At 41.0% G+C, this 14,541-nt stretch overlaps 1 protein-coding gene across 8 annotated transcripts in view; it reads right to left on the reverse strand.

Moving 5' to 3' along the window:
• Positions 1-14,541, reverse strand: part of COLGALT2 (collagen beta(1-O)galactosyltransferase 2) — a 110,628-nt gene that overhangs the window by 44,169 nt on the left and 51,918 nt on the right. For all 8 annotated transcript variants that reach the window (XR_013529000.1, XR_013528999.1, XR_013528998.1 and 5 more), the window contains exon 2: positions 2,014-2,124. Coding sequence is in view for 4 of the 8 variants with exons in the window: in XM_017966011.4 (XP_017821500.4) it covers positions 2,014-2,124 (111 nt within the window). In the remaining 4 variants the exon portion in view is untranslated. The remainder of the gene's footprint in view (positions 1-2,013; positions 2,125-14,541) is intronic.

Raw genomic sequence — 14,541 nt, forward strand, 5'->3', positions numbered from 1 at the left:
AGAGACTAGAAGAACAGAAAGTTGTCCTGGAATAGCATTTATTATTACTATAATACAAATTTGACTTTCAATAAATGACTTGTCTTTGGAAGAAATTCAGGAAACTCGTTCATTCTATGTCTACAATTCCTGAAGGTAAAACTGTAGTAGCTTTGGGAACATTTATAATATTAAGTTTTAAATACATTTATTCTTGTTCTTATTTGCCCATCCAACTAGCATGAACTTATTGCCTGCCAAGAATATGGCTGTGAGGGGAGAAGGGGAATATAAAGTGTTTATATACTCTAGCCCCTGCCAAAGAACTTACATTTTATTTTTTAAAAAATACACTAATTGCATAGTTAATTAACGATGTTGGTTAAGTGTATCGTTGTGCCAAAAAGGATGTCATAGAAAATAAGCAATACAATTCTTGAGACAAAGGTAGATATTTATAACTGAATGGTTAAGAATAGCTTTTTATAAGAGTTAGTTATAAAGAAGGAAAGGATCTTCCAGGATCTGCATAAGCAACAGCATGGGGTTTGGAAATAAAAGGAACATTTCTGAATAAAGCACATTTTCTTTTGGTGCTAAATTCATGGAATTTAAAAAATTAAAGTCTTAAGTGTTTGAACTTTGTACTGTAGGTCCTGAAGAGTAAGTGAAGTCCTTTTAATAAAGAAAGGACATCATTTCACTTGTATTTGAGGTAGACTGATTTGACTGTATGGTATGTAGGATGACTTGGAGGTAGAAGCAATTAAGAAATTGCTATGGGGGCCAGGTGCAGTGGCTCACACCTGTAATCCCAGCACTTTGGGAGGCCGAGGCGGGCAGATCACCTAAGGTCAGGAGATCAAGACCATCCTGGCTAACATGGTGAAACCCCATTTCTACTGAAAATACAAAAAATTAGCCAGATGTGGTGGTGGCCGGCGCCTGCAGTCCCTGCTACTCAGAATGTTGAGGCAGGATAATCGCTTGAACCCTGAAGGTGGAGGCTGCAGTGAGCCGAGATCGCGCCACTGCACTCCTGCCTGTGCAACAGAACCAGACTCCGTCTCAAAAAAAAAAAAAAAAAGAAACAAAAAGAAAAGAAAAATGCCATAGTAACCAGGCACAATGGCTCACACCTGTAATTCCAGCACTTTGGAAGGCCACGGTGGGAGGATCACTTGAGGCCAGGAGTTCAAGCCCAGCCTGGACAACATAGCAAAATCATGTCTCTCCCCCACCCCACCCCCCAAAAATATTAGCCAAATATAGTGGTGCATGCCTGTGGTCCTAGCTACTCAGGAGGCTGAAGGGGGAGTACTGCCTGAGCCCAGGAGTGTGAGGTTACAATGGAGCTATGATCATGCCACTGCACTCCGGCTGGGATGACAGAGTGAGACCCTGTCTCCAAAAGGAAAAAAAAGAAAAAGAAAGAAAGAAAGAAAGAGAGAGAGGGAGAGAGAGAGAAAAAGAGAGAGAGGGAGGAGGGAGGGAGGGAGGGAAAGAAAAGGAAAGAAATGAACTTCTATGGTTAAGATTGGAAATAACCTAAATGAGCATCAACATGATTGATTAAATAATTATGGTAAATGCATATACAACAGCTATTATGCAGCAAAACAAAATGAAAATGAAGCTCCTTAACTATTGCTATAGAATGATTATCAAGATATGATAAGTTGAAAAAAGTAAGGTGTATATAGAAAGTACACATATTTTCACTATGATCCTTCATATACAAAAGGTTTATGTTTAAAATATGAATAAATAATATCAATATTTTAAAATATACACCGTAATGGCTATTTATGAAGTAATGAAAACCTGAACATGCTGGCAGCTGTGGGAGTAAACAGGAAGAGGGTACTGTGAAGATCCGTAAAAGGGAGAAATGGCAGGTATTCAGAACTCACATATGTACGGAAATTAAAGACAGTGGAAAGTCACATGTGCCTCCAAGCCTGGAAGGCCTAGAGAATTGGTTACAGAGGAAGGATAAATAACGAGTTTACAAAATTTGCTCTTGCTACTCACTCTGGTTCATCCATAGGCCTCCACTCCACATAGTGATAGAGTCTCTGTACATTTTTCAACCACTCCCTGAGTATTTCGGTTGTATTATCCACATTGTGATCAGTGGCTGCCCTGCATGAGAGAAAGCACAATATAGTTTAGCTTTGTCATCCAAAGACAGAGAGGGAAATCCAAAAGACCCCTGAGTAACTGAAAGAAGAATGGCTACTCATGGATAAAAAAATGTAAATATGAAAATAATTCCCTCATAGTCCACACTAGACAATACATTTCTAAAGTAAGAGACACTGCTTAAAATCATCTTTGTGTCATTAGGTCATTAAACAGGGCTCACTGAGTGGTAGAATCTGTAAGTGGTTGTATTAATAAATAAACACATGAAAACACTAAGACACTGTAAGCAGAAAATGAATTAACCAAGAGTCAATTGATGAAGCTTCTTGGAAATTTTTCTATATGTTTTAATTTTTACATACCCAGAAAATTGTGAGGCATAACCAGAAAAAGAGTAGAAACAAACTAAAATGCTTCTTCTTTGAGCAAAATCAATAAAAGACAAGCTCTAGTTAGTCTACCATAAAAAACAATAAGAAATGGTAAGGATGGGAAACAATATGATTGATTTGAAAGAAAAATTTTAAAAACGTATAAGCAACTCTTTGGACAACTCTATGATAAATTTGAAAACTAGATATAATAGAAAATTTTCTAGAAAAATTGATGTTAGCAAAATTGACTCCTGCGGGGATATAAAGCTTAAATAAATAATTTCCATGAAGACGGTAAAGAGGAAAAAAAACAACTAGGCTCATGTTTTTTTGTGAGAAAATTCTACTAAACCCTACACTAGACACTTCCAATGCTATACAGCTTGTTATCCAGTGTGTAGGAAAAAAACGAAAATTCTAAGTTCTTCTAATATTGCAAGTATAATATTGATGTCTAAACCTGATGATTTACACACACAAACACACACACATACACACACACACAAAAACTACAGACCAACATCCATTAATGCATATGCTACAAAAATCTTAAACAAAGTACTAACAAAGTTCAATGTCTCAATAAGAAACTACAGCATGGTCTAAAAATGTTCAATATGAAGGAATTTCATTAACATAATTCACTATGTTTATGGACCTGAAGAAAAATCACAATTATCTCTGCAAATGTGTAAAAGGTCTTTAACAAAATTCCACACCTATTCCTGGTTTTTAATAACCACACAGAATAAAATTAAAGCAGATACTAAAAAAATAAGTCACTACAATTAAAACTGTGTGGTAATGACACAAGGAGACAAGTGGGACAGAAGAGAAAGTATAGAAATTCCCATATTACCATGTAACAAACCTGCACATCCACTTTCTGCATCTAAAATGGAGTTGAAATTTAAAAATAAAGTTTCATAAAAAATATATAAATATAAAACAGTTTTGAAAAATGATTAGAGGTAAACATGAAAGAACTGAGCTTCTATTGCATCATGACTTTCACTGCTATTTGTAGGATGATTTAAAATAAATTCAAAGTAAATATAAATAAAGGCGCGAGGGTGGTGGCTCATGTCTGTAATTGCAGCACTTTGGGAGGCCAAGGTAGGCGGATCATTTGAGGTCAGGAGTTTGAGACCAGTCTGGTCTACATGGTGAAACCCTGTCTCTACTAAAAAAAAAAAAAATTAGCTGGGTATGGTGGCACCTGCCTGTTAGTCTCAGCTACTCGGGAGGCTGAGGCAGGAGAATCACTTGAACTTGGGAGGTGGGGGTTGCAGTGAGCTGAGACTGGTGCACTGCACTCCAGTGTGGGTGATAGAGCGAGACTCTGTCTCAATAAATATAATAAACAAATAAAACGCACAAATAAAAAACAGTCTTTTTCATTAAACATGAAGCATTATAGTTATTTGGTTTTAAATTGCCTCTAAATATATTCAAAACATTTTTATCTCCTAAAAAAATAATCTTTAAGAGAGGAATGTTCGGGAATGTTCAAGAGAGAAAAATACATTGTTAAGCAAAGCAAAGCACAACAGAACTCTGTTTAGACAAGGAATACATTTCTGTAAAACACCAAGTAACTTAAAACTATGCAACTGAAGTCATAAGGTATAGAAAAGTGGGACATAGAGGTATGTAACTAATATTTGAAAATCTTATCTTGTAATGGATACTTGAATTAAACAATAGATACTTGATAAAAGATTAATAGATACTTGAATTAAAACTAGCCTACTTAAAAACATTATTCAATAACTACAGATGACACCAATGGCCAACTTGATAAACTTTCCAGTGTCTTCTTGAAATTAGATGAGAACCAGCTCCTCTCTTTATGGCAAATTCTAGGAGGGAAAAAGACCCATAGGCCCGGCTGGACATTCCATGGCCTGGAGAGGGAGAGAGGTGATGTGTGAAGTTGACAGTTTTGAGGGATACCAGGTGAGCATCTTAGGACAAATACGGGGTAGGGGGAGCCCTTGGCAACTCACAGAGGTGGGAAAGTGATGCAGAAGAAGACTACAGGCTCCATTGAGTTTGTAATGGTGCCAAAAAGTACAACATCAGCGAAAGTCACATCTGTTGTGACACACGGCCACAAGCTACCAATGTCCAGGGTAACAAGTGACCATGAAGAGCGCAATGAGAGTTGAACCACTGGGCTCGTGATAGGAAGCAAGCAGAGAGCATTCCCGAAACTGAGAATTCTGTAAAGCACCTTACTCTTCACTCCAAACATTACAAAGAGGAATAAGTTAAAACTAAACAAAACAAAAATTCCTTATCACAATGTTAGCCAGAAGTCATGAGAATTCTTCATTATGCTTAAATTATTTATAAATAGCATTGGAGATTTTTGCCAGGTGCAGTGGCACACACCCTTCCCAGCTACATGGCAGGCTGAGGTAGGAGGATCACTTGAGCCCAGGAGTTCCAGGCTGCAGTGAGTACAACTGTGCCTGTGAAGAGCCACTGCACTCCAGCCTGGGTAACATAGCAAGACCCCATCTCTAAAAAACGAAAAAAAATAGCCTAGGAGAATTTATAAAGCCTCTACTTTTTTCCTTGGTTGTTTCTTCATTACACAGGACTTCTTAAATTCTCTTTGCCTTCCCTACATCAATGCATTTCCTACTCCTTTTGACAAAGTTAGTCTTACCGTATGAAATGTATTTTCCTGGTGTACAGATTAAACAACTCCAAAACTTGCCTAAGCATCCACTCCTGATGAAGAACCTTAGAAATTAGCTGCCTGTAGTGTACAGAGGTACAGACGTCTAATTAAAAACAGAAGCATAGATTTCAAATATTCTCTTTATTGAGTTAAAAAATGGTCTGTACTGCTACTTCCCTGAATTAAGGTTCTCTTTGTTCTCAGGCTTCTGAGGAAATGAAATGTTCTCCAGTTGTGGCTGGAGAGAGGTGCATCCATCCTGGTCTTTGATGTGCAGGGCCAGTCTCTCCTACACTTGTTCCCAGAGGAGGAAGAGGAGGAAGAGCAGCACAAGCCACACCAGCCCACCAAGGAAGCCTTGCAGCCCCAGCTTGAGACTAAGTTTCTCTGCTTCTCCTCTCTACTGTCAAAAAAGTCAAAACCACAGAAATCCAGGCAGACACTTCTAACTGCCTGCCTTGTAATCGCTCTGACAAAAGTATGTTTCCCTTTGGATGCACAGGCTATTCAGAGTGTTGGAGAGAGATACCAAAGGCCCAGATGCAAGCTCTCTGGAGGAAACCCGAAGCTGGTGTTAATGGTTCTAGTTTCAGAGCCCTGTAGCACAAGGCAGCAACAGTGCGGTGCTTGTCCTGCTGCAGCACTCCACAAGCAGCTAGACACAAAAACCTCTGTGGCCAAGGTGGATTTTTCCATGGAGCTAGGAAGCTGAGAACCCAGAATGTGTGAGCTCCCTCAGGAGGAGCTGAGACACTGTGGCCCATCTCTCTATCTGAAGGCTCCTTACGGTCCCTGTGGAAAATGAATACTGCCACGGATCTGTCATTCTCCTCCCAATCAGACCAGAAAAGGCACCCAGAAAGGTCACAGACATCACCAGTGGATTCCTTGAAGAAAACAGATGATATGCAAGGACAGCTAGACATCTGGAGAGGTGATCTGTAAGTAATTGACAGTGTTCAAACTGGAAAACCACAGTTTGCAAAAACACAAACATGGGCTGGCCGGGTGACCATGTTTCTGGGAGGCTCACACTGCTCAATCTTTGCCTCAATTCTCCAACTAGAGTGGATTAACACCAAATTGACACCTCGACTCACTCTCTCTTCCCTGGGTCTCTCTGACTCAGGATAAGACAGCAAGGAGAGGCTGGACGTGGTGGCTCATGCCTGTAATCCCAGCATTTCGAGGCCAAGGTAAGTGGATCACCTGAGGTCAGGAGTTTGAGGCCAGCCCAGCCAAAATGGCAAAATGCTGTCTCTACTAAAAAATATAAAAATTAGCCAGGTGTGATGGTGCACGCCTGTAGTCCAGGTACTCGGGAAGCTGAGGCAGGAGAACTGCTTGAACCCAGGAGGTGGAGATTTCAGTGAGCTGAGATCATGCCACTGCACTCAAGCCTGGGCGAGAGAGTGAGACTCTGCCTCAAAAGAAAAACAAAACAAAAAAGGACAGCGAGGAGAGCTCAGCTCTTGAGCTGTCTTTAATTTTCTTTGAAGGTCATGTTGGGACAATAACTTTGTTTTACCTCTAAGGAGCCCTGGTACCTACCAGCTACCATGGTCTCTCCCTTCCACTTTTAGGGGCACTGTGGCCCTGACACAGCTTCAGTGCTCGCGGTTGGCCCCTGCTCTGTCCAGGAGTCTGGGCTTGCTTTCTTTGGAGCTAGTGCCCGAAAAGGGAGTGCTGGTAGAAACAGGTGCCACATCCACACTGGCTACCTCTCACCCTAAATGCTGCCCGCCTGCTTTCCCTCTGATTCTGCTTTTAGTTCTTATTTCTCCTCCTTCGTTTTCTCCAGCTATACAAGTTAGCAAAGGCCCATGAATCTCAGATTCAGAATCAAATTATGACAAAGGGAAACACGTATTGGAGATATGAGCACAGTATGTGTAGGGATCCCCTTGGCTGATGATGCTCTCAGGTCAACAGGTGGACAGTCACTGCTACATGGAAGGGAGCACAAAGAGCAGGCCAAGAAGTCAGCATGTCTGCAGGATCAGACAGCTTTACTGCTTGGCTATGGACAAAAAAAAAAATTGAGATTTATCTGGCAATGTCTAAAAACACTGACATTTCTCCTTGTTCCAGGAGTTAGTTTTCATTTCTAAGTCTTGCCTCTTAAGACTCAGAAATAATCAGAACTGACTCGTTTATTTTTGCCATAGTCCTACTAAGGTTGTTAGGGCTAAACTCATATTGGTAAGCATGAGGCCACTGGAATCACAGGAAAGATGCATACTGGATCTCTCAGCAGGTGGGACACAGAAATTGAGGACATTGTACTATTTTATTTTATTATTTTATTTTATTATTTTATTTTATTTTATTTTAGAGGAGGAGTTTCACTCTTGTTGCCCACGCTGGGGTGCAATGGCACGATCTAGGCTCACTGCAACCTTTGCCTCCCAGGTTCAAGCAGCTCTGCCTCAGCCTTCCAAGTAGCTGGGATTATAGGCACGCAACACCAAGCCTAGAAAATGTTGTAGTTTCAGTAGAGACGATGTTTCGCCATGTTGGCTATGTTGGTCTTGAACTCCTGACCTCAGGAGATCCACCCGCCTCTGCCTCCCAAAGTGCTGGGATTACAGGCATGAGCCACTGCACCCAGCCAGGACACAGAACTTCTGATCACTTCCATCTGTACTGAGCCTCAGGGAATATCCTAAGCTTCCCTGCCGCACCCCAGAAAGTCTAGACCTCTGTCACTATAGAAGAGGTCTGCGACTGGTGGAAGAGGAGGATGGCCACACTGGGCAGCGACTAATCTATTGATCTTGGTTCCCGAGAACCTGCAAAATATGTTCTCCAGAGATGCAAGAGAATGGCAATTGAATAAACAACAAAGTTAGTCACCACCTGGACAATCCTCACCATGACTAGTGAGTTGGCAAAAGTGAATTTTCCAACTGGAGACTTCAAACACTGAACTGCCCTCTCAGACGTTTCTTGTTTTCACCCAGCAAAGAAGACTCATTGGTGTAGAAAATAAAGAGCTCCACCTAAAAATAAAATTCCACTAATGGAAGCAACCACTGTAATTCATTTTCAAGAAAGGTCATATTATTGAATCCCATGAGGTGGTGGGACTTGCACAGCTGGAGAAGAAGAAGAAGCGGAAATATGACTAAAAGCAGAATCAGAGGGAAAGCAGACGGGCAGCATTCAGGGTGAGAGGTGGCCAGTGTGGATGTGGCACCTGTTTCTATCAGCACTCCCTTTTCAGGTACTAGCTCCAAAGAAAGCAAGCCAGGACTGCCGGACAGAGTGGAGGCCAACTGCGAGCACTGTGTCCAGTCTCAAGGAAAGACTCCCCAGCAGCAGACCTGCCAAAAGGAGAGACATACTCACCCACTCATCAAAATATGCCAATTGATTTTTGCTTCTTGGTTATCGGGTAGAGTTCTGTCTAAAGATCTGGAACCCTTCTGGGTGGAAACTAGATATGCATATGGTTAAGGACATTGAATATGGATTGGGGACCTGGGAATTCCTCCCCCAAAAGCCTTTTCTTAGATCGTATGGATACCAAGTCAACTAGTTGCAATTCTTCCCAATGAACTAAGGAATCAGAAAAACTCACTTCTCATGAAAACCTCCTCACCAACGACATTAATGCTTATACTTCCTCAACATCCCTCCTCAGTATGCCCCATTTCATCCCAGAAACAATCATAGACACAGCACACCTGAAGGCTGGGTATGTGTGATGTAAAAATAAATATTTGATTCTAGAAATCCAAGCAACCAACTAATCAATTTCACCTCTAAACAGCATCCCTAAATTTTTCCTGATGGTAAAATTTGCGGATTGACCAGTTAACCATCGATTCAAAAGCCCATTATTATCTTTCAATAAAATTAATCAACTTACGCATATTATAATTGAGCTATTTTTTGATACTCATGATTCTGAGCCATGTTGTTCTTCTCTTTGTGTTAAGAACTTCTCAACATTATGTCACACACTATCCCATTTTTAGCCTTATGATTAACTAAGTTACTCATCATCTTTATTTCCCCTGTCACAGAAAAGAAGGCTGAGGATGAGAGGTTATGACTTGCTCAAGTCATGCAAATGGTGGGTGCTAGGGCTTGGCCTTTTTACTCAGGCCGTCGAATCTGTCCCTCAACGGCCACCCCCATCAGGCTCCCCACCACTCCAGGAAACACCTGTCAAATTGGAAGTTCTCTACCTTGTCAAGGATATTAATCAATATGACCAATATGATCATCTCAGGATGACGGGATGGAAATGTCCCAGCAAGAAACAAAAGAAAAATGGGAAGATCCATCCATTATCTACAAGATTTGCTTAGGCTTATTTTCACATAACTCTCCTTGGAGTCACAACCCTTGGAATTCCATGAAATTATCAGTGGGAGCATCTGAGACAAGACAAATATGTTTCTCATTTGTCTAAGTACCTTTTTCCTGTTTTTCTTCTCCTTTGTCCCTTGTTTATTCTTCTTCCCACCCTTTTCACCTACTCTTCATGGCCCCTTCTCTCGAATGCATTGGATTTTCCAATTCTGTTAAGTTCTTTATTTTGTGGATGTACCCTGAAGACATGTAGTTACTAGTTAAATGAAGCACTGGTACCAAAGAGAAGACATAGCAGGATCCACAAACATTTTCTCCAGGAGTCCTGAACTTCTACACCCTCCAAACACATCAGGCTAGATTGGACAGCCCCCATCTGTAATTATGCAACCATAGCCTGCCATGCTTCCAGCACTGTGCTTGCTCCTGTATTGTAATTAACTGGTTCTATTTCTTTCTTCATTACTCGACGTTCTTCCTTGAGGCCAGGGACTGTCCCAGTACTTAACTGTTCTCTATAAAATAAGCACTTATCATGAGTTTGATGAATGAATGAATGAACAATTTCAGGGGAACTTCTCCCCATCCAACCCAAATGCCTACAAAGGCTGAGCACATAACAAAGAAGTGAAATGAACCATGTCTGAGCCAATGGTGTGAAAGGAGGACTGTTGAGAACAGCACATGTGGGCCCCAGCTGATTGCTGCTGTGCTGGAATGTGTGCCCAGAAATTCTAGGCTTTCAAATTGTTTCAAGAGGAGCTGGCTATCTACATTTTAGAGATAAAAGTCTATTTATAACCTGTAAAACTTTTAGGCTGAAATGCCATGAAAATATTCCAGCCTGGCAGGAGTTCTCTGAAAACCATGGAAGCCAACATTAAAAAAAAAAACACATTGTTTCATCTCTTAATAGCCCAGGTCCATCCAGCCACACATACTCAAGGCACATATTTCAGTGATTAAATATTGCAGATATGGCTGGGAGGATAGCAATAATATCGCTTCGCTGCTTTCACAAGACAGAAAACATCTTCAATGAAAAAGAAAAGACAAATATGCACAGGTTGAGCAAGGTGTAAGCAATTCTCTCAACAGTCTAATATCAAGAGAATTGGAAGAAAGAAAAAAAATGATGCAGGCACCACAGAATGAGCATCAGTGCAGACTTCCTGAAAGCGCCATATATACCTCCTCTCTTTGCACAGCAACTAAGACATAGTCACTGCTGCACAAACCTTTCTAACAACTTTATTGGGATATATTTCACATACTGAATATTCACTCTTCTAAAGTACAAAATTCAGTGTCTTTCAGTTGTACAACCATCACCATTATCCAATTCCAGAACATTTCATCACCTTAAAAAGAAACCCTACACCCATTAGCAGTCACCTCTCACCCCTCCAGGCCCTGGTAACCATTCTACTTCCTGCCCCTATGGATTGGCCCATTCTTGTCCTTTTTTATCAATGGGATCATACGAGTGTGGCCTTTTGTGTCTGACTTCTTTCACTTTGCATAGCGTTTTCAAGGTTCATGCATGTTGTAGCACGTATCCGTACTTAATTTCTTTTTATGGCTAAACAATATTCCACAGTATGGATATGCCACATTTTGTTTATCCATTCATCAGTTAATAGACATTTGGGTGTTTTCACTTTGTAGTTATTATGAACGATGCTGGTATGAACATTCATGTAGAAGTTTTTGTGCGGACATATGCTTTCATTTACCTTGACTATGGCTGCTCAATTTTAAATACTATGGAAAAAGAAAATTTATTTTATTTTATTCTTTGCCATTTGTGGAGAACCTACTATGTTCCAGTCACTAAGCTGACCATTTTACATATATAACTTTAACATTTAAAGTAATTCTCCTGTAAGTATTATGATCCCCATTTTACAGAAGAGAAATGTGAGGCTTAGAGACTCTCTTCCAAAGCTTGTTTTCTTTCCATTTATACTTCATCTTTGATATGTATTTTTCTTAATTTCTGAAATTCTCAGTTTTCTGTTCCAATGCAGCAGAGAGGAATCCTTTCCTCTGCTCCATGAGTATCGTGGTTGTACACGAGACGAGCAGATGGCAAGGGTCCAGGAATACATGGGCAGCTGCAAGAAAGCGAGAAGTGTCGGGTCTCAGCAGAGGAGCTGGGTCAGTGTAAACAGTCAGTCCTTGGGCCTGGCTGGGCAATGCTACAGCAAAACATGGGGCCTCTGACACATGAGGTCACGGGGAACTGGAGCCAGCACGACCACAGGGCAAGTCACAGCCCAAGGACTGGGCTAGCTATGTGCAGCAATGATTGGCAGGAGGATCTCCCCACCAGGAGCTGCTCTGTTGTCTGGAGGAAGACTGGCTGACAATGTGAAGGCAAAGCGGTCTCTCGGATTGAGGACTGGGGAAAGCTGAAGGAAAGGTCTATGTTCTGTGTAGAAAGATATACGTTGATTCATTTCTTTCTGGAAACAACTGCAGTTAAAAATGGTAATAAATATTTTAGCTATCTGTTAATTCTGAGTTCCTTGACATTACTATTTCACTAAGGACATCCTTAATCAAGTATCTATGAAGTCAGGAGGCACGGCTCTTTCACCTGTTAGCTCTGAAATCTTAATGAATTTACTTGAACTCTCTGTGCCTTGTTTTTCCAACTGCAAAATGGGACAGTAACATCTGCTGCATTTACCTAGCTCACTGGGTTATTGTAGGAGCCAACGGTGTATGAAGGAGCTTTCAGGAACATTTTCCTTGAAAGCTGGCCTTTCCCTGGCTGTCCCCAACACACACACGCATCCTCAAATTAGAAATAAGACGGCTTGTTAAATAGGCTCTTGAGACATACGCCAAAATGTTCAACACATTCATTTAAGGCAATCAAATGAATTACCACAGCCTACCATTTTTTAAGCATAAAAGATAATACATGCCCCTTAAACACACAGAAAGTGAAAGACATGTACAGCAAGGACTGCTAATTATCTCAATATCCGTTCTCCTCTTTTTCCCTAGTAATAGAATTTTTTAGCTGAGTCTTTGTCCAGCTTAAAGAGTAAACTTTAGGCTCGATGACAGCAGGGACATTTGTCTCTTCTGTTCACTGCTCTATCCTTAACACTTAGACCAGTGCCTTACACATAGTATGTGCTCTGTAGATATTTGTTGAATGGCTCCTTTCACATCAAACTCCTAGCCCAGTAAGAACTATAAAAACACCTATACAGTTCTCTCAGTTCAACAGACACCAGCTATGCATCTCCTCTGTGCCAGTGATCATGGCGCTTGCTGGAAGGCAATGCCTTGTCAGTCATGTCAAAGTGCACCCAGTTTCTCACAGCTGGACAGGAAATACAGATGTGTAATAAATAACTGTAAATCGGTATGACATTGTTGACGAGGGATATATGACATGGACTCCAAGTGCCACGGAGGAGGGAGTGACTAGAAAGTTGTGGGAAGGGCCACGAGAAGCTTCTCAAAGGATCAGAAACCTGAACTGGGATTTGAAGAATGAGCAGATACTAAGGGAAGGTAGAAAGAAGAATGTTCCAGAAAAAGGGAACAACATATATGGAGGCAGAAAGGGATGAAACAGTCTGATGTTGTTTGTGGAACTCCACGTAAATGTGCTGGGCTAGAATTTAAAAGCCAAGGAGGTGAGATGGCTGTGGGATGTCAGGGCTGATGCAGTTATCAGGGATGGGGTTGGTACAGGACACAGTGAAGAGGCCCCCACCTTTCCTGGGTCCCTAGCATCTTTCCCTCCTTGAAAAAATAAACTGATTTCTAATTCTCTGAAATTACACGTTTTTCCAGATTGTGACAGGTATCGCCTTGAGCATGAACCTGCATTTATTCTTTGATTCCTCAGAGGAAATGCCCAAAATACGCATGATGTGCTGGCCTATTTTATTCAATTGTTTCAACTCCATCCACAGGTGCAGCTGCCACATAGTCTGAGTTTTCCAGGAAAGGTGTGATGTAGAACATTCTGACCTGTTTAATTTCATCTGTACCTCCCAGACTATGTGTCCAAAGTAAACACTTAGCATGTGCTTGTTGATTAAGTGAACAAATACTTGTATAAATCAGTGGTACAAACGAAAATATAGTGGTTATATGTATTAAGGGTCTATTACTTAATGAAAAGCCACAGCAAATCTGTAATAGAACACTATGAGACACATAGAAATCATTCTGATTTTTTTTTAAGTCATCACACTTTTCTCTTATAGTATTTGTTTCCCCATTGAGAAAGCTGGGCTAGAAACGTGAACAAAGAGAAAAAGTATACGACTTACAAACTGAATTCAAGGCTGTTTTCCCACAGAGTAACCCAGAATGAGAACTTGGCCCTGACTAACAAAAAATGTCAGCCCAGTTAGTCACTGTTAGCCAACACTTGTTGTCCTGGTTCCAGTAACAACACTCCTTGCCCATCACAGGAGGGAGAGAAAAATGTTTGCTTTGAATTTACCTGCTTTGGGAAAGTTTCAGTCTGGCCTTCCCATATCACTTCATTTGTGGTTCCTTCACATGGTGGGGGATTTAGGGGGGACCACAGTTTGGCAGGTGTTAGATACATGTTCATATCCTATACTCACATCCACAGGCAAACTGAAGAGTCCCAAGTCAAATTTTTGAGGAGTTTTGAGTTATTTTATTTAGTCGTGGTGTCAGGGCAAACAGGAGGCTATTCTGATGGTATTTTTTTTTTTTTCCATTTCTATTCTGGAAAACTACTGTCAGAGGGAAGGAACACCATGTGCTCCTAACATTCCCAGGGTCTGTGTGGCTTTGTCACATGCTCCTGGGGAAAGAACCTGCATAAATACACAGTATATAGATGTGTTGCTACTGCCTACCCACTGCGTTTCTGCAGAGAGGGGAGCAGTGAGAGCAAACCTCAGCTATGTCCTCATTCCCAGCCAGGTACTGACCTAGAAGCCTAGTAACATCTCATTTAATCCTCACAACAACCCTATGATGTAGTAGTATTACCATCTCCATTATGCCGTG

This window comes from Callithrix jacchus, chromosome 18 (genome assembly GCF_049354715.1).
Source record: "Callithrix jacchus isolate 240 chromosome 18, calJac240_pri, whole genome shotgun sequence".
NCBI lineage: Eukaryota > Metazoa > Chordata > Mammalia > Primates > Cebidae > Callithrix > Callithrix jacchus.